The sequence below is a fragment of the Notolepis coatsorum genome (assembly GCF_963971535.1).
Source record: "Notolepis coatsorum genome assembly, chromosome: 20".
NCBI classification, from domain to species: domain Eukaryota; kingdom Metazoa; phylum Chordata; class Actinopteri; order Aulopiformes; family Paralepididae; genus Notolepis; species Notolepis coatsorum.
The window spans coordinates 48580904-48606948 of NC_140184.1; the positions used below are offsets into that span (position 1 = coordinate 48580904).

Sequence of the window (26045 nt, forward strand, 5' to 3'; positions counted from 1 at the left end):
ATGGTAATCAGTATTGAATACAGAGTCTCATGTCTGTTGGAACGTATGATAATCAGTATTGAATACAGAGTCTCATGTCTGTTGGAATGTATGATAATCAGTATTGAATACAGAGTCTCATGTCTGTTGGAACGTATGGTAATCAGTATTGAATACAGAGTCTCATGTCTGTTGGAACGTATGGTAATCAGTATTGAATACAGAGTTTCATGTCTGTTGGAACGTATGATAATCAGTATTGAATACAGAGTCTCATGTCTGTTGGAACGTATGATAATCAGTATTTAATACAGAGTCTCATGTCTGTTGGAACGTATGGTAATCAGTATGGAATACAGCGCTTCATGTCAGGAACGTACTGTATGGTAATCATTATTGAATAGAGAGTTTCTACAAAGTAAAACATCCAGTGTTCTGTAACTTTTATTCCGCTCACTGGTGATTATTCTTCTTTTCTTCCTTTCTTTTTGGAACAACATTTAATTGCTAAGCGATATCCGCCAAAACGTTGCTCAGGGGCTGGGACTGTTTTCATAGCTGGCAGCATTAGCTTATTAAACCTTCTGTCAGGAAGCCTTGGGCTACTTTTTTGGGGGGCCTTGCTGATTTCATAACTCATACCAGACAGATGGCTCTAGGCCAACCGCCACTAGAGTAGAGGTCTCTTTACTCCCTGAGATCATCTGTGTGTGCAGTCGGAGACAGTAGCCACCTCTGGTTACTTTTCAACACGTTGTTAATAGAAGCTGCATTTTGTTTAACACGTATTATGTTGAAACATATAGTTTCATATATGTTGTTCAGAGACAATTTACAATTTAGTAATTTAGCTAGTAGTAATAATAAATACAAAATTGTATAAATGCAATAGTAGCATAGTAATAGGGTACATAATAGGAAAAATAGTAATTTTTTCAAATATTATTTCAGATATTTCAGAAAGAGACACATTTTAAGACTCACCCCAAAGTTGGAAGCAGCGAATCGGTCAGAGGCAGAGGCGGTGGTGGTGGTGGTGGTGGTGGTATGGGCGAAGTAGGCATTGATATTCGCCAGCAGGTTGCTCATCACGGCCGGCACGCCAGGACACATGTACTTGGTGGACAGACAGGAGAAATGCCTGTAGGGGAGCAGAGACAACTATAGCATCACAATACGCTCTAACACATGTAACCACTGGGGCACACTGCAGCATGGAAAGTAGAACAGAAGTCAGTCAGGGTCCTCGAGGATGAATCCATAGGGAAATCTGTAGGTCCAATGATTGAAGACGCTGTGCAACGTACTGTAGATGCAATCTGTCTAGTAACTGTAGATGTGTCAGGTTATGAATTTACCAGCAGGGATGGCGCAGAGTCTTGAACATGTACGTATGTGATCACGTTTGCCTTTGACGCACCAATGTGGAGTGCAGTTGCTCGTCAATACGACTATAATACATGATTATTCATGTATTGTAACACGGGTAGCTCAAATCATCGGATTTGGTTCATAGCTATGGTATAATGAGCGTATATCCATGGCTATGATTCTAATTCCTTTTCACAAGTCAGTATCACTCCGCGTCTGAGGAGAAAAAACGTTAGCCTTGTTAAATGAGGCAGTCTAGTCTACGGAGGAGACTAGGGCTGATGCATGCCCAGTTAAAAGGAGGAATTATCTTGGTGCCCTCGCATCACGGCACGCAGATATGCCCATACTGTATATGAACCAAGAGAGGCTCAAAATGTCTGTTAGCATCATCTGAATCAGACGGATAAAGCAATGATTTTATCCAGATTATTTGATTATTGCCACTTGCACAAAATGTATTAATCTAGCTGCTACAGTAACTGGGGAGACTGATACATTACAGATGAGCGGCAGCAGGATGATCAGTTACAATAGTTAACCCCACGTTGAACGGGGATTCCCAGTTAAACTGGGCTTGCATCAACCCCAGTCCTGTCGCAGCCACTCAATCTCCAAAAACGTTGGAGCAAATGTCCAAACAAGCGTTATTTGGACGAACTGACCACATTTGGAATCTAAATGTGTACATTCTGGCCTGAAGAAATATTTAAACTGTATAATAATGGTCCTAGGTCATACGTTAAAACCTTGGTTAATAGTTGGTATATCTGCCCGACTATGAAAAAAAGAATGCCAGCTAGTTGTTGCATAGCAACCGCATTGCAGTGCAGGCAGCCAGGAGGGCCTAATTTATTTTGCTCATTATTATTTACTAATACAAACATAAACATTTGAATTAAAGTGTGTCTTACTTTCGTATTGCCATAGCCTATAACTACACTCCTTAGCTGTGATATAATAACCATATACCATGGCCTGTCGCGAGCTATTGCTTAAACAAACTCAAAATATACTGATTAAAGGCAAGTTGATACTAGATACTAGAAGTGCGTGGGACTTCTATTTAGAAGAGCAGGAGCACAATTACATGCTAGAAATAATCAATGCACCTGTGTTGATAAGGAGCTGTAGTACTTAATATGCAGCAGAGAATAAAAGCGAGCAAATCGTTTTTCATGAATGGCTCTGTTGTGGTCTGTTGCCTCCTGCAGCTCAGCAGGCAACGACACTCGCGCCTGCATGTTTCAACAATGGGGAGTCAGTCAGTCAGTCAGTAAGGGACATTCGCTATTGTAGGTTGGCCCTCCAGGTTGGTAGAACAGAATATTCATATTGGAATGCAAAACCTGTGTATGGTTGCCAGACCATCCTGTGAACCCTCTGACTGCTGGAATGAGAACTACATTTTCCCAAGCAATTATTTTAGCCGGCGAAGCAACGGTAAATTAGAGTGACCGATTTCTAAGAGGGCAACATCTGTATCAAGACATGCCACAAATCAGAGCCTTGTGTTCTATAATATTTAGAATATAAGGCCTTGGTCACAAGTGATGGAGTGTGCGAGATTAACGATGAAGCAGACATCTCCGTGAAGAGTGGGATATGAGGTAAAGAAATTATGCCCTGCAGGGATCTAACGTTGTCGTGGGGAAGCGAGGGTTAAGCTGCTGTGGATAAAAGCCTCTCTACTAAATGCCATATGGTAATGATGGGTAGAGCCTCACGCCTGAACTCACATACACACTCTCTACCATCAGAATGTCATCAATAGAATGGCCATTCAAACCGCTTTCTTGAATATTCCTTCGGCTTTTAAACCTTAAAAATGGATGTCCTTCGTGTGTCTGATGGAAACAGTGTTGAATTGACCGAAATGTGTTTCACAACGCTCAGAAAGACAAGGTGTTACCATGGCAATGGGGTTGTTTAGCTAAACATCCACAACAGCAGATCCACATTTTACATTCCGACTTCTTCTAGCCTCACGGGTCGTCAACACTAGTTTGCTAATTTCCAGACGGTCTGTAGTGTGATAGTAAAGGGTTAACCTTCTGTAGTGTGGTAGTGAAAGGGTTAATGTTCTGTGTTCACTGCACTGCACTGTATGAGGATACCAAAACAACACAGGAAATAAGACTCTGGTTTCTGGTTTGTTTTGGTCCCTCTGGAGAGTTGGGAGAGTTTTCATCCATCCGTGGTTTTGATTTGATTTGATTTTATTAGGGATCCCCATTAGCTGGTGCGATAGCAACCAGCTAGGCTTCCTGGGGTCCACACACAAAAAACACACAAAAACAATCACTATTGCAAAAAACAAAATTATTAAAAGTCAGTACACACAATGCATAATGAACCTACTGTAACAATTAATATAGCTAAAATTACATTAGTGTAAAACAAAAACAAAAAATTACTTTACAGTGTTAAAAACAATTTAAAAACAATTTAAGATTCTTTTTAAAAGTGAATCTACTGTAAATGCAGCAGAGGTTCCGAGGCAGGCCATTCCACAGAGTTAATGCTCTAAAAATAAAAGATCTCCCCAGAGCGCTGGTTCTAGGACCTGGCAATTCAAGCTGCCCACTACTGGAACCTCTAGTGTAATGCTCGTGCACAGTATTACTAAAAACAATCTGATTATGTATAAAAACAGGAGTCTTACTGCTCATGACCAACTTGAACAGCACAAGTATATTAAAAGACAATCTATTTTCAACGTTAAGCCAAGAGAGGCGGGTATGCATACGGCTCACATTAGACCTTAGTGAGCAGCCCAGTACCAACCGTGCTGCCCTGTTCTGGACCACCTGGAGCTTCCTGAGGTCACCACTGGCAGCAGATGACCACATCGCAGAGCAATAGTCAAGAAGACATAAAACTAAACTTTGCACTATCTGACATAAAAGGGGACGGGCAACAAAAGAAGCACATTTCCTGGAAATACCAATTGCTCTTCCCATTTTTAAAACAATATAATTAATATGCTGAGACCAAGACAGAGTGCAATCCAGCATCACTCCAAGGAGTTTCGTACTTTCAACTTGTTGAACTGCTGAATTACACAAGTTTAAATTAAGCTTTGGATTTGTAGATAACCTGTGCCTTGTTCCCAGCACAATACATTTAGTCTTGGAGATATTAAGGACAAGTCTATTACATACTACCCAGTCATGCACAACTTTAAGTTCTCTACTCAAAACTTCATTAAGTACATTGCATGATGGTGCCGCGTAATACAATGTTGAATCATCTGCATAAAGAACTGTTGTAGCACATTTGGTAGCCCAAGATAGGTTATTCGTAAATACAGAGAAGAGCAAAGGTCCTAGGCAACTTCCTTGCGGCATGCCACACTCTAGACCTCTGCTACTGGACAGGCTGCCATTTAGATACACCGTCTGTGATCTAGAGGACAAATAACTTAGTATCCACTTTAAAGCAGAAGAGTTAAAACCATAACATTTAAGTTTATCAACCAGTAGAGAATGGTCCAGCACATCAAATGCAGCACTAAAATCTAACAGCACAGCTCCCACCAACATAGAGTTATCTATAGCTTTAAGCCAGTCATCAGTCATCTGTATCAAGGCAGTAGAAGTAGAGTGACCAGCTCTATAGGCATGTTGAGAATCTGTTGCAAGCTTGTTTGAAACAAAATACTCTTGAATTTGTGAATGCACCAACTTTTCCATGATTTTGCTCAAGACAGGTAAAATACTGGTGTGTCTGCTATCAACTACACACACTGACAGGGGCACATGGGCTCACACACATATCATTTGCTGGGAAGCCACACTCACACAATCACATGCGAGTAAACACACACACACACACACACACACACACACACACACACACACACACACACACGACACACACACACACACACACACACACACACACGCACAGACCCAAACACCTAGATACGCACAGACCCAAACACCTAGATACGCACACACACACACACACACACACACACACACACACACACACACACACACACACACACACACACACACACACACACACACACACACACACACACACACACACACACACACACACACACACACACACACACACACACACACACACACACACACACACACACACACACACACACACACACACACACACACACACACACACACACACACACACACACACACACACACACACACACACACACACACACACACACACACACACACACACACACACACACACACACACACACACACACACACACACACACACACACACACACACCCAGTGCATGCCATCTGCGACCAGCAGTACGTACCCAGCAGTAATTAAGAGAGCCTTTGGTTAGAGAGTATAGTGATCTCTTGTCTGTCTGAAGAGCACTGAACACTTTATTTTTTTTTACCCCATACATGTTGGCACTTTACTGAAAATGTTCCTGATATTATTGGAATAAAAAGATCTATCAAAAAAAGAGACTTGTCAGTGTTTCCTAGAGGTGCCTGTTTGCCTGCCAACCTGACCCCCATTGGAAAGCACATGGCGTTACAGCTCAGAGAGCGCTCTAAAGAGGATCTGTGGGCATTAGGGGTGTAAAGATACATGTATCCGTACCGAACCGAACCATTTCAGTGTGTACCGTACCGCACCGAATGGCTGTGTAGTGTACCGAACGAATACAACGGTATGTTAACCACTAACGACCGCCCACCGGGGTCTGTTTTTTTCACAATCTAATATAATTTTTAGTCGATTATTAATTTCAATATAGAATATTCGTTGACAGCCCTACAAGTACAATTAGTTACTACACACTACATCACCCCTGAGTGGAACCACTGTACCGAAAACCTGTACCGAACCTTGACTTCAAAACCGAGGTACATACTGTACCGTAGTTTTTGTGTACGTTACACCCCTAGTGGGCATACTATACATATCGCGTCCTTGAAGCTGTGTTATTGTGCTATCTGGCACATTGAGCACATACAGTATGTACAGTAAATGACAGGTCTATTTAATATCGGACTCCATTTATAATTTGTTTATGTCCCTTGCCTGTTCAAGTGTGTGTGTATGTGTGTGCATGCACGTCTGTCTAATCCCCTGTAGCAGACAATCATATAGGTCAAGACATCCTTATCAGCCTCTGGCTCTATAACCAAACATCTGGGCACAGAGAACATATTACAATAACAGTGCCTGCAGCTTAAACACCCTAGAATAGTTTAGTTTCTCTAAATATAGCATTGTTCTGGACAATGAATCAACTGGATTCCCTGTACCCTGCTGGGTACCCTGCTTGGAAGACGTCTTTAGTGTATGCTTATGGTATTCACGGTAATGTATTTATTTATGGTATTCGTGGTATTTATGGCTACAATGTTTTTGTATTTATTGTTAAATTTTTTGTAAAAAAAAAAGAAAACACATCATACACCAGTAGGGGTGTAACGGTACACGGAAGCCACGGTTCGGTACGTACCTCGGTTTTGGGGTCACGGTTCGGTACGATTTCGGTACAATATTTATGATTATTATATATTTATAATAATTATTATAATAATAATTATTATATATAATAATTTTTTATTAAGTTATACTTAGTTCCACCTAGGCTTGCTGCGGTAGTCAGTCAGTGATAACGGTGTCATTCTGTGTTCAGGAATCCACTTGAGTAAATTAATTGCCTACTGCCCCCACCATTGTATAGTTTCACTTTCACTAAGAGTAGATTTGACTTCATGTGACGCAGAGAAAGACTAGAGAAGAGATGCATGTTACACAACAATGAGAGGATTTATCAATGTTTGGATTTAAAAACCGTAGCAGCTCGACTGGAGAGGAGCAGTCCAGATCAGCAAAAGTACGTTTGCGTGTTTTTTTTTTGTTTTTTTTTCTCGGATCAGCTGGAAAGTAGCGGAGCAGAAAGTTGATGTGTGTGTGTGTGCGTGTGCGCGTGTGTGTCTTTCCATTGGTTAATATTATTACGCAAACAAGAAAACAATGAACATGTTCAGCCTATTGTATATGCTGTGTTACAAACATACTGTATCATTCATGGTTGGTTTTGTTTCAGTGACACCTGTAGATAAGGGGAGGAGAGGAGGGGAGGAGAGAAACAGCCAGTGCAGAGTGCGCGTTCATTTGTTCTGTCGGCTTGTTCATGCCTTTACAAGCTTCAGCGTTTTATTCATTATCTAAATGTGGCAATCCAAGCTTGATATGCAACGTTAAATGAATCTGTGTTAAGACTGTTAGTAAGCCAGTGTAAAGTAAAGATATTGAGCATAGATTTGTAAAATGTTCACCCAGTCTGTACGAGACGTATTCTTCGCATGGCTGCACGTACCGCACTGTGAGCCATGTACCGTAAATTTGCGGGACGAATACACGTACCGTTACACCCCTATACACCAGCAATGTCACTAACACACTCACTCACTCATTCATACATCACTCACAGTTAGCCACTCTGCCCCTAGTGGCGACTTGCAGGCATGATATTCTGTGTAAAACCAGTTCAATCTACACCAGAATGGCTTTTTTTTTATCTACTTTTTCTCCTCTTTTTCAAATGTTCTCCCATCCCAATTCTATTGTGCCGATTCTTCCCTCCCCTGTCTTGAACGTTGCTCGCATATGCCCCCCACAAGCCGGTTGTACGGAGGATAGAAGCCTTGCATCACGTGTCCCCTCCGGTACACAAGGAGGCAGCCTGTCACATCTTTTCACCTGCCAGCGCGGACTCTCATTGGCAAGGTGTAACGTGTGGGAGGCTCACACAACCCCGCCATTTCCTGTCTCTGCTGTGCAGGCGTCCCCAACCGACCTGTAGGAGTCACTGTCGACAATGTCCAGATTACCACCCATCGACATCCACCCTCTAACTCTGCCAATTGAGTTAGTATGACGCAATGTCTGCTGCGCCACCCAGCCGCCCTGCCAGAATGGCTTCTGAAATCCTCTCCCTCGCAAGCCGAGTTCCTCCATGCGAGACGGTAAAGTAATGCTACTGAACCGAACAGCAGACACCGAAGGTGGAGGCTGGGCGCACTGAGGTCGCTGTGGTGAACTGTGGAGAGCACCAACCCACTGGAGACAGAGCTTTACGGGTGCCATGTTGTAAAAACAGGATGTGTGTTTTATAGGAATGATTTATTACAGATTACAGACCTGCCCCTCCTGAGCGCACACAAACACAAACACACACACACACACACACACACACACACACACACACACACACACACACACACACACACACACACACACACACACACAAACACACTCTCTCATCAGGAGGCCTAATTAATTACTCTGCTTTCAGCCTCCAAATTACCCAAGAGCACTTGGGGGAGGTGAGCAAGGAGAGCAATCATGGCTTCCACTGAATTCCCATGGTGCTTTTAGAAGAGGATACCGTATACCTCTCCAGCTCGTTTTTTGAAAAGGGATCGAAACGTCACCTCCCCTGGTCGTAGCCTCCCTGTGTTTCTAATGCATGCATGCATGCATGCGCGCGCGCACACACACACACACACACACACACACACACACACACACACACACACACACACACACACACACACACACACACACACACACACACACACACACACACACACACACACACACACACACACACACACACACACACACACACACACACACACACACACATACACACACTCATATAAACATGCAAACCCACATGCATTAATTTGCACTCACAGGAGAGATGACGGATGTGAGAGATAGTTAGCAGGGGAGAGAGAGAGTGAGCATGAGAGAGAGATAGAAAGGACTGAGAGAGAGAGGGGGTGTGGGGGCTGTACAAGAGCAGGAGGGGGGGGGGGGCAGATGGTCTTTGTAGCTCCCATGTGATTTATACTGCCATCATGTCTGGAGTGACTGGGAGTCTCGGCTTCATGATGGAGCGGCCTGGGAAGGCAGGGCCCCTTTCATAAATTCCTGCTGAAGCATAATAAGCGTTGCAATGAAAAAACGCCAACGCTTAAAAGGAGGTGCGAGCCTGAAGCATTAAACTTCCACCTGAGCTGGCTGTAATACAGCTACTTAGCGCTCCGCCTGTCTGCGCTCAGATAACCCAGCAGGTGGGAACGATCCCTCACGTTCCACCATACACTGGTGTCTGTCACATAGCAACAGCAGCCCGTCACGTAGCAACAGCAGTCTGTGACATAGCAACACCAAAATAGTTTGTATCTAAGGAATGATATAATCCTGAAATACTGTTCAGTGCAAGTGTATGATGTTTATTTATCTGCTGTTTCAACTCCATTAGGATCAAGAGGAAGAACCGTCTCCACCGACCAGTGAACACCTGCCTCCATAATAACAAGAACCGTCTCCACCGACCAGTGAACACCTGCCTCCATAATAACAAGAACCGTCTCCACCGACCAGTGAACACCTGCCTCCATGATAACAAGAACCGTCTCCACCGACCAGTGAACACCTGCCTCCATAATAACAAGAACCGTCTCCACCGACCAGTGAACACCTGCCTCCATAATAACAAGAACCGTCTCCACCGACCAGTGAACACCTGCCTCCATAATAACAAGAACCGTCTCCACCGACCAGTGAACACCTGCCTCCATAATAACAAGAACCATCTCCACCGACCAGTGAACACCTGCCTCCATAATAACAAGAACCGTCTCCACCGACCAGTGAACACCTGCCTCCATAATAACAAGAACCGTCTCCACCGACCAGTGAACACCTGCCTCCATAATAACAATAACCGTCTCCACCGACCAGTGAACACCTGCCTCCATAATAACAAGAACCGTCTCCACCGACCAGTGAACACCTGCCTCCATAATAACAAGAACCGTCTCCACCGACCAGTAAACCCCTGCCTCCATAATAACAATAACCGTCTCCACCGACCAGTGAACACCTGCCTCCATAATAACAAGAACCGTCTCCACCGACCAGTGAACACCTGCCTCCATAATAACAATAACCGTCTCCACCGACCAGTGAACACCTGCCTCCATAATAACAATAACCGTCTCCACCGACCAGTGAACACCTGCCTCCATAATAACAAGAACCATCTCCACCGACCAGTGAACACCTGCCTCCATAATAACAATAACCGTCTCCACCGACCAGTGAACACCTGCCTCCATAATAACAATAACCGTCTCCACCGACCAGTGAACACCTGCCTCCATAATAACAAGAACCGTCTCCACCGACCAGTGAACACCTGCCTCCATAATAACAAGAACCGTCTCCACCGACCAGTGAACACCTGCCTCCATAATAACAATAACCGTCTCCACCGACCTGTGAACACCTGCCTCCATAATAACAATAACCGTCTCCACCGACCAGTGAACACCTGCCTCCATAATAACAATAACCGTCTCCACCGACCAGTGAACACCTGCCTCCATAATTACAAGAACCATCTCCACCGACCAGTGAAACATCTTGGTCTCCTGGGTGACCCATCTCATGTTCTTCACAAAACCGCAACAGCTTCCCACTGGCTGGTCCAGCTAGGTCCCCTCACTGTAGAAGGGCCATCTTTGTGCCTCCAGCCTGGTAACCTTACCTCGTAAATGGATGAACGCAGCTTCCGCTTAAAGGGAAATTCGATACTGAGAATTGCTTGCTGTGTTGTTATCAGGCGTCCTATTAGCTGTCTCTAATGGCTGTCTCACACTGGCCACAACTTGATATCACACGACTGGCAATTTGAAGCACGTAGCCAATTCAGCTCCTCCAGCCATTCTGTTGTCTCTTGTTTCAACCACCTTAACCCATTCAGCTGAAGCAACGTAATCAGCCCTCTGGATAGCAGATTCCTGTGCCTCAGGCTGCTGGCCTCTCCAACAGCAGTCTTCCCTCCTTTTCCCAACTGTACACTAGGTCTGTTCATTAATTCATCATTAATTAATCTTGTATCTTATGTCTCTGTGTTTTTAATCCTGTGTCTTATGTAGAGTATGTGTGTGTGTGTGTTTTTTTTTTTTTTTTTTTTATCTGCGAGGACTAGTCAAATTTACTGAACTGAACTGAATATATTGAATAGCTCATGTCCTGTGAACATTTTCCAAACAATTTGAAATTAATGTAGCGTTTTTACAGCATGCGCAGTGCTCACTGTTCCGCCTCAAGAGGAATTGTGCAGAAATCTCTCCCTTTTGTTCTTTTTCCAGGTGATATGAATTGCATGAAATTATTTAGCAATGAGTAATTTCAGAAGCACAGGTTTTGTGATACAATAGGAAGTCCTTCATTCCAACAGCCATCAGACTATACAATGCATCACTGTGCCTCACTGGACTCTTAGTTTTGAAACAGCACTGTACACCTACTGTAGACCTCAGTATATTTTTACTGTTTTATTTACTGTATATTTTATTCCATTTTTATTCTATTTTATTCTACTCTTATCTTAGGCAATTTGATTTGATTTGTTTTATTATTCTTATTCGTGACCTGTTCTGTCTAAATGTTTAAATGTTTAAATGTTGAGCGATTTGCAGTGTCAAATTTCCCTCGGGATAATACAATTATTTCTATTCTATTCTATTCTATTCTATTCTATTCTATTCTATTCTATTCTATTCTATTCTATTCTATGCCTGCTCGGTTGTACTTTATGGCATCTGTGAAATAACAGCTACAGTGGCCTCTATGGTCAGCCCGTTCTCACTTAAAATATGTAAATAAAGTACTAATCGACCACAGGAAAAAAAGGTACATAATGTTATATCCATAAGTAATATATTTACATATTGTATTTTACATGTGTACGTATTACAAATAAGTACATACATATTCAAAATGTTTTAACTTTTTATGTTTTCAGCAAACCTTTAAGTTCCCCTGCTGGGGATTGAACCTTAACTTTAACCCTAACTTTACGTCTTAACCATAACTGTTAAGTGAATGTTAAACCTAACCTCAACTCTAACTATAATCATGTATTTTTTCCTGTTGTCGATTAGTACTGTATTCTGATTAGAGATATATGCTCAATGAGGGACTTTTTTGTTGGCTGGAACTGAAGCAATGAGGAAAGGGGAGGCTATTTTTCAAATGTATTCCATTACTTTTGGTTAACTTTGCCTCTGAAATGTACATAGTTGGAGGGTACGAATGGACAATTTATTCCAATTGACAGACTGTGATTTGAATGATGTTATTTTCATCATCTATTAGCATGATTAATGTTATTTCAAGTAGTATATAATGATGTTTCTGCCATCATCTCTCCTTCAAACACGCATCTGCCTAATCCTATGATCTAAGTAATGATTAGATTTTCTAAGTAATTGTAACAGATTTTCTTTATAATTACAGATTAATACTATAATATCAGATACATGGAATCCATTACTACCCAACCTTTACTACATCACACAAGGCATAATTATACAGTAGCAAATCCGATATCGAATTACTTTTGATATTGCAACATGGAAAGGTTGCAATACGTTTATGTGAGTAAGTGAGTGAGTGAGTGAGTGAGTGAGTGAGTGAGTGAGTGAGTGAGTGAGTGAGTGAGTGAGTGAGTGAGTGAGTGAGTGAGTGAGTGAGTGAGTGAGTGAGTGAGTGAGTGAGTGAGTGAGTGAGTGAGTGAGTGGGTGAGAAAGCAAATGAGAGACAGAAAGAAGAGGAGCATTGATGTGTGTCAATAATCAATGTGACAGAGGAAGGCAATCAATCAATCAAAATTGGACGGACGGAGGCCTGTGTGAGCTCCTCAGAGTTGAGATTCTGCTGAGGAGACATCTTTAACCTCTTAAGCCTGATGGGTCCAGTACCGGACCCACAATGACATCACGCCATAATCCATCTCTACAGACTGTATGAATTAATGTTACGTTTATTTTCTCATGTGTAGCCAAGAGTAAAGACCCTAACCCTGTCAAAACAGCAGTCAAAGTGTATATTTTCAGCAATATGTTTGTTTACCAATAGTTTAGTGTTATTAGTTAAATATGAGTTATAGATATCTACGTGGAAACAGGCGAATATTGATGTTAGGAAATGTGTGGCACCATTTTGTTTGTAGTCCTATGAGGAGAGGAGTCCCAGGGCTTTCGATGGGCTTTGGACTTTTGAAAAACTACACTACCCAGCTCATGCCAGCCCCTGTCAATCATCTGACTTCTGGATTTACTTTATTATTTCTCAAATTTTTCTGTATTATCTCCCACAAACCTGAACGTTATTGGCATAAATTAGAATGCAGTTAGTTTCTCTACCTTTCTGTGAAAAAAACTGCGTTGTAATCTGATGAAAAATGGCGGATACATTTACATTATAAACAAGTAACTGTACTTACAGTAGATTTAATTCACAGTTTTTGCTGCACGCCTGGTGATACTAAATCCAGATTGAACTCTGCCATTGGAAAGGGGAGATTTGGCCCGATCCATAGATGTGCGACTTGACTATAATAAGATCAACACAATATAATTGATATTCTCCTTTGGTTCATTACAATTTACTCAAGCCTAGTAACAGACACGATATTTCTGACACTGGGAATACATTCTTTGAGATCCATATATGTCCCTAGATACCAAGAACATGCAAATGGTCCTTGTAGAAGTGGAGCAATCTTCCATTTACTTAGGTATGTATTTTTAGACGGATTTTCAGAAAATAGGGCTAGGGCTTATGAGGTTAAGACTCTCCTGCCTTTGTCCTCCTCCTCTCCTCCTCTCATCTCCTCGCTCCCCTCCACTCCAGTCAAATGAGACAGTGACAAATGGGGCAAGGTAGAAGGCCATAGATCAGGGTGGGTACTAACGTCATGGCCTGATAGATGGACTCCACTCCGTATCGCATGGCGAACTCATCCACTATCTCCTGGGACACGTCGTCAAAGTAGACCTTCCACGCCTCATCCCCTTTCACCTCTGGGATCTTCACAGCCCCGCTGTTCTTCACCTCCGTCAGGTAGTGGAACAAGTTCTGCGTGGAACCAATGGGGACAGAAGAAGCCACATCACGTCACACCATCAGAATGCCATGGCGGGGAAACACCACAGGTCAAGTTGGTCATGGGGGGTTAGCCCCCTAGAGCGGATTCATATCATTGTAAAAATGTTATACTACTATTACTTGATAGTATACAGAGGAGAATGTTGGTTGGAAAAGGGGGTAGGCATGCAAGACAAGTACGCAAGCTGGATTCAAATAAAAATCATCATCATGTGGTCTTACCCCGCTGGACCACCAGGATGCCTATAAACTGTTCTCTCTACCTAACAGCCGTCCTGGTCCTACGTGACATCACAAGTGCTTACCTCGTGCAGACAGGTGTACTGGCCATGGGGCGGAGCCACTTTCTCCTCCCCTTTCATCTCAACGCTGATCTTGAGCCGGATGGCGCCGGAAACGGCAGACTTGTCCGTCCTCTTATCTGCAATGGGGAAAACACCGGGTGGATTTAGTGTGGCCCAAAACAACTAGAAATGTCAAACAAGGTTCACACATGGTTTCACAAATGGTGAAACTGGTTGATTTTTTTAGAACTGTGCATCAAGAAGCACGGAAACATTACGTGCGTTACAATTTGTACACACCATGGCCACCTCAAGATGTTTTGAAGTTGAGCAGGCTATTCCTTTGTACTGTGGACTACAACTGAATTGGACAGTTCTCTAACAGGAAATGAGAATTGTTCACCAGGTTGTTCAATTAAGGACACGTTCTTATTCATGACGACAGCTTTGGCAGAATTAAACTCAATTCTACAAATGTATAGTCTCTAAGGTAAAGGAGATAACGGAACATTTCCCCGGTCGCTCTCTAGTAAAATAAAACCCTTTAGAGGCTTTGGTGTCCCTGTTCCATCCAGCTTGATGGAGGACCACTCTCCCTCTCTCTCTCTCTCTCTCTCTCTCTCTCTCTCTCTCTCTCTATCTCTCTCTCTCTCTCTCTCTCTCCCTCTCTCTCTCTCTCTCTCTCTCACTCCCTTCCTCTATCTCTCTCTTTCTCTCTCTCTCAAACATCACCTCACTACCTCTGTCCAGTTGTCGGTCCCACCAGGTCTGAGACCCCCTGACCTGGATTACCAACCACAGCTTCTAACTTTGGTCACAAGCATTAAATGATGTGCGCTCAGCAGTTTCAGCTGGTCCACTCAGCTGCAGAAACATTCCCACGATGCACCCCTTCCTCCCACCCAAACACCGCCCTATAATCCTCACACACTGTTCAACCTTAACTGCCCCTGCTGTTCCCATTGACTGCAATCCTCCATGGCAGTGAGCTGGTCACGATACATGAGAGAAAAATAACAATGTGACAAAAGAATGAGCTGGGCCTTTGTAAATAGCAGAAAAGCTCATTCTGAAGAGGAGCTGAAGAGGCTTTAGACACCCACGTCAACTGTTTAAACATTCATTGTGAACATTTAAAAGATGCTGAGCAACGGTTGTGGGCAGGGGTCATGTACAGCAAATTGCTTCCTTTTAGCCGGTGAGAGAGGCAAACTAAAAAGAGCAACTGCCGGTCATAACACTTCCAACATAAGTGGACGTCCATTATCCTGCCATTCAACTTCAGTTCAGTTCAGTGAGAGCAGATGGGGGAGGAACCGAGATGTGGAACTCCCTGGCTACTTCCATCACCAGCTCTGGGACTAACCCTAAGAAATGAATGGAGTGAGGCGTAACATCGCTGGTACCAGTAAAGTTAGAGGTTTATTTGAGCGACAGCTTTGTAATGTTTAGCATGTTAAACTTGGATTGTCATTCACTGGATCTTTTAAAAAATGGATTTCTGTAATATTTTGGGTGAATACTGATGGTTTCTGTTATATTTTGGGTGAATACTGAAGCGTATTTCACCTTTTTTGATGATTTACATTTGAGTTTTGACATCAAATTGATCCATTTACAACATTTAAATTGACTTCCATTAATGTTCCCGCCTGTCTTGCATCTTCCTATATCCAGCCTCTTTGGTGGTAACAAGGAAAGAGAAAAGAGATAACATGAGAGAGAGAAGAAAAACGTGTGCTGATTGCATTACACACCCAACTTGCTGCGGACCATGATGATGGTCTCAAGAGTGAGTTCCAATTACTCATCCGTTTATACAGAGAGTATACACATGCCCAGCCCCCATTTCGATTCCACATGCATGTTCTCTAACTTCACAGCTTTTGGTGATAATTAATATTTGCCACACAAATTTTACTGCACAGCATAGCAACCACCGGTTCTCTGAAACCATATGTAGCAGCCTGAATATTCGACTAAGTATTCAGAAGTGCTAACTAACTGTTACTTTCCCTGTGTGTGTATAACGTGTGATAAACAGTGTTCCTTTGGATAGCTCGCCCAGTCTAATAACGAGGTGAGGTGCTACTCTTCTCCGGCTTCAGTATGGATCACTAACAATAACATTGAAGCACCTTTTCCCTTTCTGGAGTGGTCCTAGAGTGGGATCAGTGGTGGTTGCCAGCAGTGGGCGAAGTGGCAGTGGTGGCAGGTGGAGCGGAGGAGAGAGGAAAGCAACGAGGAAGAGGGAGTTACCTGGGGGCGAGAGGACCAGGAAGCTCTCTTCGGCAGTGGACTTGACCGTGAACAGTCGCAGTCACAGCGGGCGTGTGCTCTGGAAGAGCCCCGTTGCAGAAGTTATGAGGAGAGCCCCGTTGGAACGAGCAACGGGTGATAAGAAGTACTTGCTAGTTGACGGGTTATCCTAGAAGTACCAGCGATAGTGTGTGAGTAAGCGATACAGAACGAAGGACTAACGTCTAGAGTTAACGGGACTAACGTCTATAGTTAACGGGTTATAGTAGTGTGCGGTGTATTAGCATGCTGCTAACGGCTCCGTCTGACTCCAGTAGACTACCGGGCGCGCGGCGCTAAAGACCGGTGGTATAGTCAGCCACGTTGCGTTAGTAGTACAACCGATATAGCAGGAGGGTGCATCCAGACCCGAAGTTTAGCTGTGTTTAGGGTAGCAACAGTATTAGCAGTTCGTGCGACAGCAGCAAGCAACAGCCAGCAGTGGACGTTCCCCAGACGTTACAGAGGACGCCTCTTCCCACCAGCAGAGGTCGCCATCACAGCACGCTCCTCCAGCTAACCACTGCCCATGCTGTTCGCCAAGCCCGCTGGCTGTGCTCGCGGGATCGCCGACGCCATCTTGTCACCTGGACGAGAGGTGATAAGAGTCTTGGCTAAGTACGAACGGTACCTCGTGTATCCACATCAACGTCCATTCAAGTGAACGCTAACAACCAGTGTCTAAGGGGTACCCCAAACAATTTAAGCCGGCTTTAGTGTAGGTTTTGTTTTGGTAACGTGGGCCCACATTTACTTGGTTTTCTTTTGGTATTTTATTATTCTTGTTATTTGAATTCCCAATGTTTCTCTACTTTATGCCTGGGTCTCCCCTAGTACAAGCGGGGTGTTATTAATGTATTGAGCATGCAGTGCCTATGGTGGGAATAGTTTCCCCTACATTATCAGTGAGAGCACCCGGTGCCATGTATGAATAAATCTGAAGTATTATCTGTAACTGATAACCTGCCCAGGCTTCAATACAAAGTAGACCTTATTGGGAGCACTGTGTGTGTGTCTGTTTCTTCCATTTGCTAATCTAACCCCTGGGTAAATATTGTGACTGCATAATTATTTAACCCTTACCCCCCATTCACAGAATAGCATTTGAAGGGTCTATACAGGTGGTCAAGGAAGGGTACTGCTTAAAGGGAAGCCCAATAATACTATTGAACTGACAGTCACTGGGTATGGGAGGGCTGTCGGAGGTACTGGGGGAAGTGAGAGTGTGTGGGGAGCTACTGCTGACCGCCTTGGAAGGCGAGGGAGACCAGAGTACCAGTCCCCAGGTTAGTAAATCCTGGGCCCCATCCACTCCTGCTGCAAGCCCTCCAGAACGACGTTCCGGGCCAAAGACGGGGGTACATATAGGTCCAATTCTATAGTATCCTACTACCCAGTGTCTGTGTACTACTACTCCCACAAGCAGGGATAATCCACCCTTCTACACATAGAAAAAACACGTTTGATTTGAATAGAAGTGTTAAATTTGTGAACTTTATTTCATTGGGGTCATTTGGGTTTCAACCACTGTTTTGAGAGAACAGATTTTTGATATCCCTATTTCCTGAAATCAATGAGCATAAACATAGTTGTATTTGTTTGACCATTTCAGGAACAACTGTGGTATCCATGTTACACATAAAACATTAAGGCTAATGTTGTTATTGTATGAATAGGTACCATCATATAGGCCTATAGGGAGGTGTAGTGGTTACGTCCTTGGTGTTTCCAGCGCGGTCCACCCTCCTTGAAATTGCCATGTATTTCCAATGGACCCATTTTTAAATCATCTCATTTAAAACAAATAAAGCATGAACATTGGCATGGTGTAACTTTCTGTGTGTATTCATCCACAATCTATAGCTCAACATGAAAAAATTCATAATGAAATGTAAAAGTAGCAAAATAATAACTACACTCACTTTGGCACTGCTGACTCCTGGCTGTATTAGGCGACAGCACTGAACGACAGGCTACTGGTACTAAGTGTAGTTCTTTTTTAACGACAAATAAAAAAATGTATAACTAACTTTATTTCAACAAAAAATGCTCAAACAATAATGTTCGTGATAGAAGGGAACTCATTTTGTGCAAAAATGGAAAGCTTGACAATGTTCATGAGGCAGAATTATTACAATAGCCGATAATAAATGTTGCCAATGATAAATCCCTATACGAGTGGACCGCACGGGAAACTAAAGTGACGTCAGACTACACTTCCCTATACCAGTGTACCTGTAGTGCATGGTGAGAGTGCGATAAGGGGCCGTGGGTGCAGTGGGACAAATGGAACCCCTGTGACAAGAGCAAACGTACCCAGGTTGTACCACACATCCATCTCTCCACTCAGCATGCGGACCTCGATGATGGTCTGGCCCAGGAAGTCGTCCGACTCGCGCTTGAAATGCTGCTTGACCCGAGACTTGATGTCATCATCCTCATCCCACACGCGCACCTTGATGCGGTCTGTGGCGTTGTGGCACTCGCTGGGGGGGGGGGGGGGGGGGGGGGGGGGGGGGGGGCGTTAGTCAAAGCAAAGCAATGAAATAAATAAGGAAAGAGTCTGTGTGTGTTTGTGAGTGTGTATGTGTGTGTGTATGTGTGTATGTGTGTGTGTATGTGTGTGTGTGTGTGTGTGTGTGTGTGTGTGTGTGTGTGTGTGTGTGGTGTGTATGTGTGTGTGTGTGTGTGTGTGTGTGTGTGTGTGTGTGTGTGTGTGTGTGTGTGTGTGTGTGTGTGTGAGATCAATCTGCCCTGCTTCCCTCCGTGTCCAACCTGACCTTTACTCTACATCTCGTCCATCTACCTCCTCCTCTGTGGGCCTGTTCACAGCAGGCAATAGCCAAGTAAGGCAAAAGAAAACAGTACGATCCTACCCATTCACAGCAACAGTAATTTCAGATAGGTGCCATTGTCAACCTCTAATTTACAGTTATTATTATTATTATTATTATTATTATTATTATTATTATTATTATTATTATTATTATTATTATTATTATTATTATTATTATTATTATTATTATTATTATTATTATTATTATTTCTTTTTACCTTACTTTCTTTTCCCTCTTCCCTTCTCTGTAACTTTTTGTTTTCTCTCTGTTGATGTAATTTATTTGATGTGATAAATATATCAAACTAGTTGGCTTCTCTTTCTCTCTCTTCCTCTCTGTCTCTGTCTCCTCCATCGCTCCTTCCGCACACCGCTGTGCCAGGCCGGCTGAAGTTAGCCTGTACCATAGCGATGGACAGCAGTTGCTAATAGAAACACAGGTGGCCAGAGCATGTAGCATTGAATGCGGTCAAGGCAAAGTTCAAACTGACTGAATTAAAGCCCACAGATTACATTCTGATCTCATGGCATTGTGTGACGCCGCAGTGAAGACAAATACTATCTGCGGTATTATTCCAACTAATCCCTCATTCGTAGTGCCTGCTGCTACTACTGCTGCAGTGGCCCAGGGCTCCGCCAAGCAGTAATGTATCGCTCTATTAATCTACATCTCTGCGTTTTATTGCCGCCATACCACTGGAGTCTCGTACAGGTTCGGATGCCACAGCCTATAACTGCCATTGCCAGATGCACGCGCACGCACATCCAGTTTCAAGAACAGAGAAATTACTGTCACTGTCAACTAATGCTTGTATATCTTATCGTGTGTTGTCATGTTTGTTTATGTGTTTGTTTAAAAAAAATAATAAAAAAATAAAATACAAAAAAAGAACAGAGAAATGAAAACTCCTTCATACAAACATTTTTAACTCTAAAGTACTTACTTATTCAGTTATTCAAAGCGCCATATTTAGTTTGTGAGGGAACACACAGAAGAAGCCATAAAAGTGACCACCAATAAAGCCGTTCACATTATGAAAGAATGGCTTCAAGTAGAAACGCTAGCTAGGTCCACTAGCAGAACTCTAGAATCCTAGAAGGAAGAGTGGTGCTTGAGAATGTTGTAGCATTGTGCACGAATCAGAGAACGCCATTAGCTACTCTTTCAGTCATGTGAATCAACATGACAGACCCTCTGTGATCTCTTTGGAGTGGTCCCTAATGCCACATCCAAAGCCACACACTGAATCGCAGATTAAATAACATAATGGCTTTGCTAATGCTTCTGCTGCTGCTGTTGTTGTTGTTTGTTGTTGTTGTTGTTGTTGTTGTTGTTGTTGTTGTTGTTGTTGTTGTTGCTGCTGCCACACTCCGGTGAGTTGTACTGGGGGACAACTGTGAGTTTTACTCTGAGCTACTTACAAGAAGAACTTCTCATCCCAGACGGGGTTGAGGTTGCCAAAGATGGTCTTGGTTCTGCGCTTGGTCTTTCCCACCTGGACCGTGACGTAGGGGTCGCTGGAGCCGGTCTTGTCCTTGGCCTGCAGCCCCTGGGCACACATGACTGGTGGGGAGGACAGAGAGAAGGGGTGTATTAAAGTTAGGGCAATGGCCAACTGCACATATAGCAGACGCAGATCAAAGGGACATGATATAAGAGCTTTAATCAGGACATGACATGCTTGTGTCTACATCTGCACGTGCTCAGTTTGAGTCAGGATAAGCCCCTGTGTCTCCCTCTCTCTCTCTCTCTCTCTCTCTCTCTCTCTCTCTCTCTCTCTCTCTCTCTCTCTCTCTCTGTCTCTCTCTCTCTCTCTCTCTCTCTCTCTCTCTCTCTCTCTCTCTCTCTCTCTCTCTCTCTCTCTCTCTCTCTCTCTCTCTCTCTCTCTATCTCTCTCTCTTTAGTATAAATATGTTCATTAGACAACCAAGCAAACAGAATCTAGAGGAGGCACACAGAAAAGATTCAATTCACACACACTAATGCACACACACGCACATAAAAGGGAAGGGAGGTCCGGGAGAGAGACAGAGAGGGATGTCCGGGAGAGAGACAGAGAGAGGGAGGTCCGGGAGAAAGACAGAGAGGGAGGTCCGGGAGAGAGACAGAGAGAGGGAGGTCCGGGAGAGAGACAGAGAGAGGGAGGTCCGGGAGAGAGACAGAGAGGGATGTCCGGGAGAGAGACAGAGAGAGGGAGGTCCGGGAGAAAGACAGAGAGGGAGGTCCGGGAGAGAGACAGAGAGCGGGAGGGAGACAGAGAGAGGGAGATCCGGGAGAGAGACAGAGAGGGAGGTCCGGGAGAGAGACAGAGAGAGGGAGGTCCGGGAGAGAGACAGAGAGGGAGGTCCGGGAGAGAGACAGAGAGCGGGAGAAAGACAGAGAGAGGGAGGTCCGGGAGAGAGACAGAGAGGGAGGTCCGGGAGAGAGACAGAGAGGGAGGTACGGGAGAGAGACAGAGATAGGGAGGTCCGGGAGAGAGACAGAGAGAGGGAGGCCCGGGAGAGAGACAGAGAGCGAGAGAGAGACAGAGAGCGGGAGAGAGACAGAGAGAGGGAGGTCCGGGAGAGAGACAGAGAGGGAGGTCCGGGAGAGAGACAGAGAGCGGGAGGTCCGGGAGAGAGACAGAGAGCAGGAGAGAGACAGAGAGAGGGAGGGCCGGGAGAAAGACAGATAGAGGAAGAGAGACAGAGGGAGGGAGAGAGACAGAGAGAGGGAGGTCCGGGAGAGAGACAGAGAGGGAGGTCCGGGAGAGAGACAGAGAGGGAGGTCCGGGAGAGAGACAGAGAGGGAGGTACGGGAGAGAGACAGAGAGAGGGAGGTCCGGGAGAGAGACAGAGAGAGGGATGTCTGGGAGAGAGACAGAGAGGGAGGTACGGGAGAGAGACAGAGAGAGGGAGGTCCGGGAGAGAGACAGAGAGGGAGGTACGGGAGAGAGACAGAGAGAGGGAGGTCCGGGAGAGAGACAGAGAGAGGGATGTCCGGGAGAGAGACAGAGAGGGAGGTACGGGAGAGAGACAGAGAGAGGGAGGTCCGGGAGAGAGACAGAGAGAGGGAGGTCCGGGAGAGAGACAGAGAAAGGGAGGTCCGGGAGAGAGACAGAGAGCGGGAGAGAGACAGAGAGAGGGAGGTCCGGGAGAGAGACAGAGAGGGAGGTCCGGGAGAGAGACAGAGAGCGGGAGAGAGACAGAGAGGGAGGTCCGGGAGAGAGACAGAGAGCGGGAGAGAGACAGAGAGGGAGGTCCGGGAGAGAGACAGAGAGAGGGAGATCCGGGAGAGAGACAGAGAGAGGGAGGTCCGGGAGAGAGACAGAGAGAGGGAGGTCCGGGAGAGAGACAGAGAGTGGGAGGTCCGGGAGAGAGACAGAGAGCGGGAGAGAGACAGAGAGAGGGAGGTCCGGGAGAGAGACAGAGAGGGAGGTATTGGAGACAGAGGGAGGGAGAGAGACAGAGAGAGGGAGGGCCGTAGTATTTCACAGAAGCATAAAACGGGGGAAAGGACAGAAGGGGGAGGCATTAAAAATGTATAAGTGACAGTCTAAATAATTCAAGGTACATATATATCCCCCAGTCAGTAGCTGACAGGGATTGTATGTATGGAGGGGTTGCAACCAACGAGCAGCCTCGGGACGCCAGGAGGACGCAATCAAATAATCCCCGACAAGGAGACGGAGAGATGAAGGCCAGGCGTGAAGCCCTGGTGATAAGGAGTGAGCGCTATGGAAGAAGTGAATAGGATAGAAGAGCAGTGGGTCAGGGAACAGGTGCAGTGGGTCAGGGAACAGGTGCAGTGGGTCAGGGAACAGGTGCAGTGGGTCAGGGAACAGGTGCAGTGGGTCAGGGAACAGGTGCAGTGGGTCAGGGAACAGGTGCGGTGCAGCGGAGGATGAGGGTGAGCAGGAACAGGGGCACATGTGAAGCTAAACTGACCGAAGGAGATTGACGGGTCGGCCCACCCTGCAATGCCCTCACAGCATAGGATGTGTGTGGAGAGTGGGTGACTGGCAAGTCATATTGGTACTTTCAGACATTGAAGAGTGGGCCGGATATATTAGATATATCAGAGTCAGCCGACGTGGAACGTCCATGGCTCATAACTCATAGCTAGCGAGAAATACATTTAATGCCAAAAGCTTATTTGCAATGTCTCACATTTATCGCTGACCCGGAATATCTCACTGTGAGGTCACTTTGAGAGTGCAAGACAATCAATGGCGTTGGGTGTTTATCAAATGAATAATAAATAAATAACGACTCAATAAATACATTCTAAAATGGGAAATTCAATAAGGCCCTGAAAGATAGATTAAAGTAGCGCAGTGTTTTTCTCGCCTCTCTCTCTCTTTCTCTCTCTTTCTTTCTGTCTTTCTCTCTCTCACCCTCCTTTGTATTGACACTGGCAGAAATGCAAGCTGGGCAATAAGTCAGAGCAGAGCAGGGCCAGGTCCTGGTTGCCATGGAAATGGACAGGAGCAGGGAGGGGGGTCTAAAACAGGGACCAGCCTGCGGCCCCGCCCCATACAAGAGTCCATGCAAGCTCTGTGTGTGAAGAGACTGCAGACTGTAGTAGATTGGGGTTACAAAACGAACCTCCTGGCCTGCTTTAATGTAGGTGATTAATTAGCCAGCCATGAAACAGAATGATTTAACTGTGGTAGAAATCTATACTCAAGCCCAGGTGATTACTGTGGAATATATAGTGCACTACTGATACCAGAAATCAATACAGATATTTGGGAGTAAAAACATTTCAAATATTGATGTGTATCGGCTGATATTCACAGACATTTAATTAAACAAATTTGATTATCAAAGAGTTGTGACAAAGTACTGCATGCAAAACAAACAGCGTTGTTTGGGCCTAAATCTGCATGGGACTAGCATAAATTGGAGCATGGCTGTAAGACTTGTGTGGTTCAAATGGGCTCATTCTCATTCCCATATCTTGAACTCAGGGGTCAAGGGATCCCTTTGAAAAGGACCATGCCTGTTTTCCCAACACACTCAGATTATGCATTCTACTAGACTCTATACCTCTCTGATTCAGTCCTGTTCTCAATGGGCTGTTTTTGTGCCTGTAAAGAGCGAGCTGGTTTTATTGTACAAATACGATAATTATCGTACATCTAGCAGTGGTGCGCAAACCTGTACTGTCAAATGAAATTCAGATCCAACTTTTAGACTAGATGTTGCAGATCAAATATGATCCAGATCCAGCAATAACATAGCAATCTTACTGTAAACAATGTTTAGGTTCAACTTTAGGTAGAAAAGAGAAGATGTACTTGCGAGCCAAGTAAATCTTCACATGCATATACACACACGTTATAGGGAGGTGTAGTGGATACGTCATTGTTGTTTCCAGCCGGTCCACCTCGCTTGAAATTGCAATGTATTTCCAATGGACACATTTCTAAATCGTCTCGTTTAAAACAAATAAAGCATGAACATTGGCATGGTGTACATCCACAATCTATAGCTCAACATGAAACAAAAATAATTACGTAGAATTGTATTTCAACCAAAAATAATTAAACAATAATGTTAGTGATAGAAGGGAACTCATGTTGTGCAAAAATGGAAAGCTTGCCAATGTTCATGAGGCAGAATTATTACAATAGCCGATAATACATTTTCCCAATGATAAATCCATATATGGGTGGACCACCGCACGGGAAACTAAAGTGACGTCATACTACACCTCCCTATTAACTACAGCGATTGTGGTTAAAGTTAAAATCAAGACCAGGCGATTAATTAGCATATTACTGTTTGAGTCTGACTTGTGATGATAGTGAGTAGGTGAATTGTTTAAATGTAAAAATGGTCGGGCGGGGCTAAGAAAGCATACTGTAGTAAGGTGCAATACTTTTCTAAACTTGGTCCCTTGGTTCATACAGTTTAAGAGCCCCTAGAGCAGGGGGTGGCCAACCCGCGGCTCGCGAGCCGCATGCGGCTCTTTGCCCGTCAATGTGCGGCTCTTCCATCCATACATTTTTTTTTTTTTTTTTTATGTCACTCATTCCATAAGGACGTAGAATAAACATTTACAATATTTTTTTAAATGGTCCATTTGCATGTTCTTGGTATCTGAATCTAGGGACATGGATCAGTGTCAGAAATAGTGTGTATGTTACTAGGCTTGAGTAAATTGTAATGAACCAAAGGAGAATATCAATTCTATTTAAAAAATTTACCAGACCTGAAAAATCTAAGCAAATGAATAAATGGAAGATGATTAAACAGAAGGTTTTGTAGATACAGTACTGAATTCTGCCATCTTT

The 26045-nt window shown here is 44.3% G+C and overlaps 1 protein-coding gene across 1 annotated transcript in view; it reads right to left on the reverse strand.

The window, feature by feature from the left end:
- LOC311247027 (protein unc-13 homolog C-like) overlaps positions 1-26045 on the reverse strand; it is a gene marked incomplete at both ends in the record, with an annotated part of 325735 nt that overhangs the window by 229341 nt on the left and 70349 nt on the right. Inside the window, 5 exon segments of the mRNA XM_084337310.1 lie at positions 964-1120; positions 14153-14316; positions 14652-14767; positions 19245-19414; positions 21187-21328. Coding sequence (XP_084193436.1) covers positions 964-1120; positions 14153-14316; positions 14652-14767; positions 19245-19414; positions 21187-21328 — 749 coding nt within the window.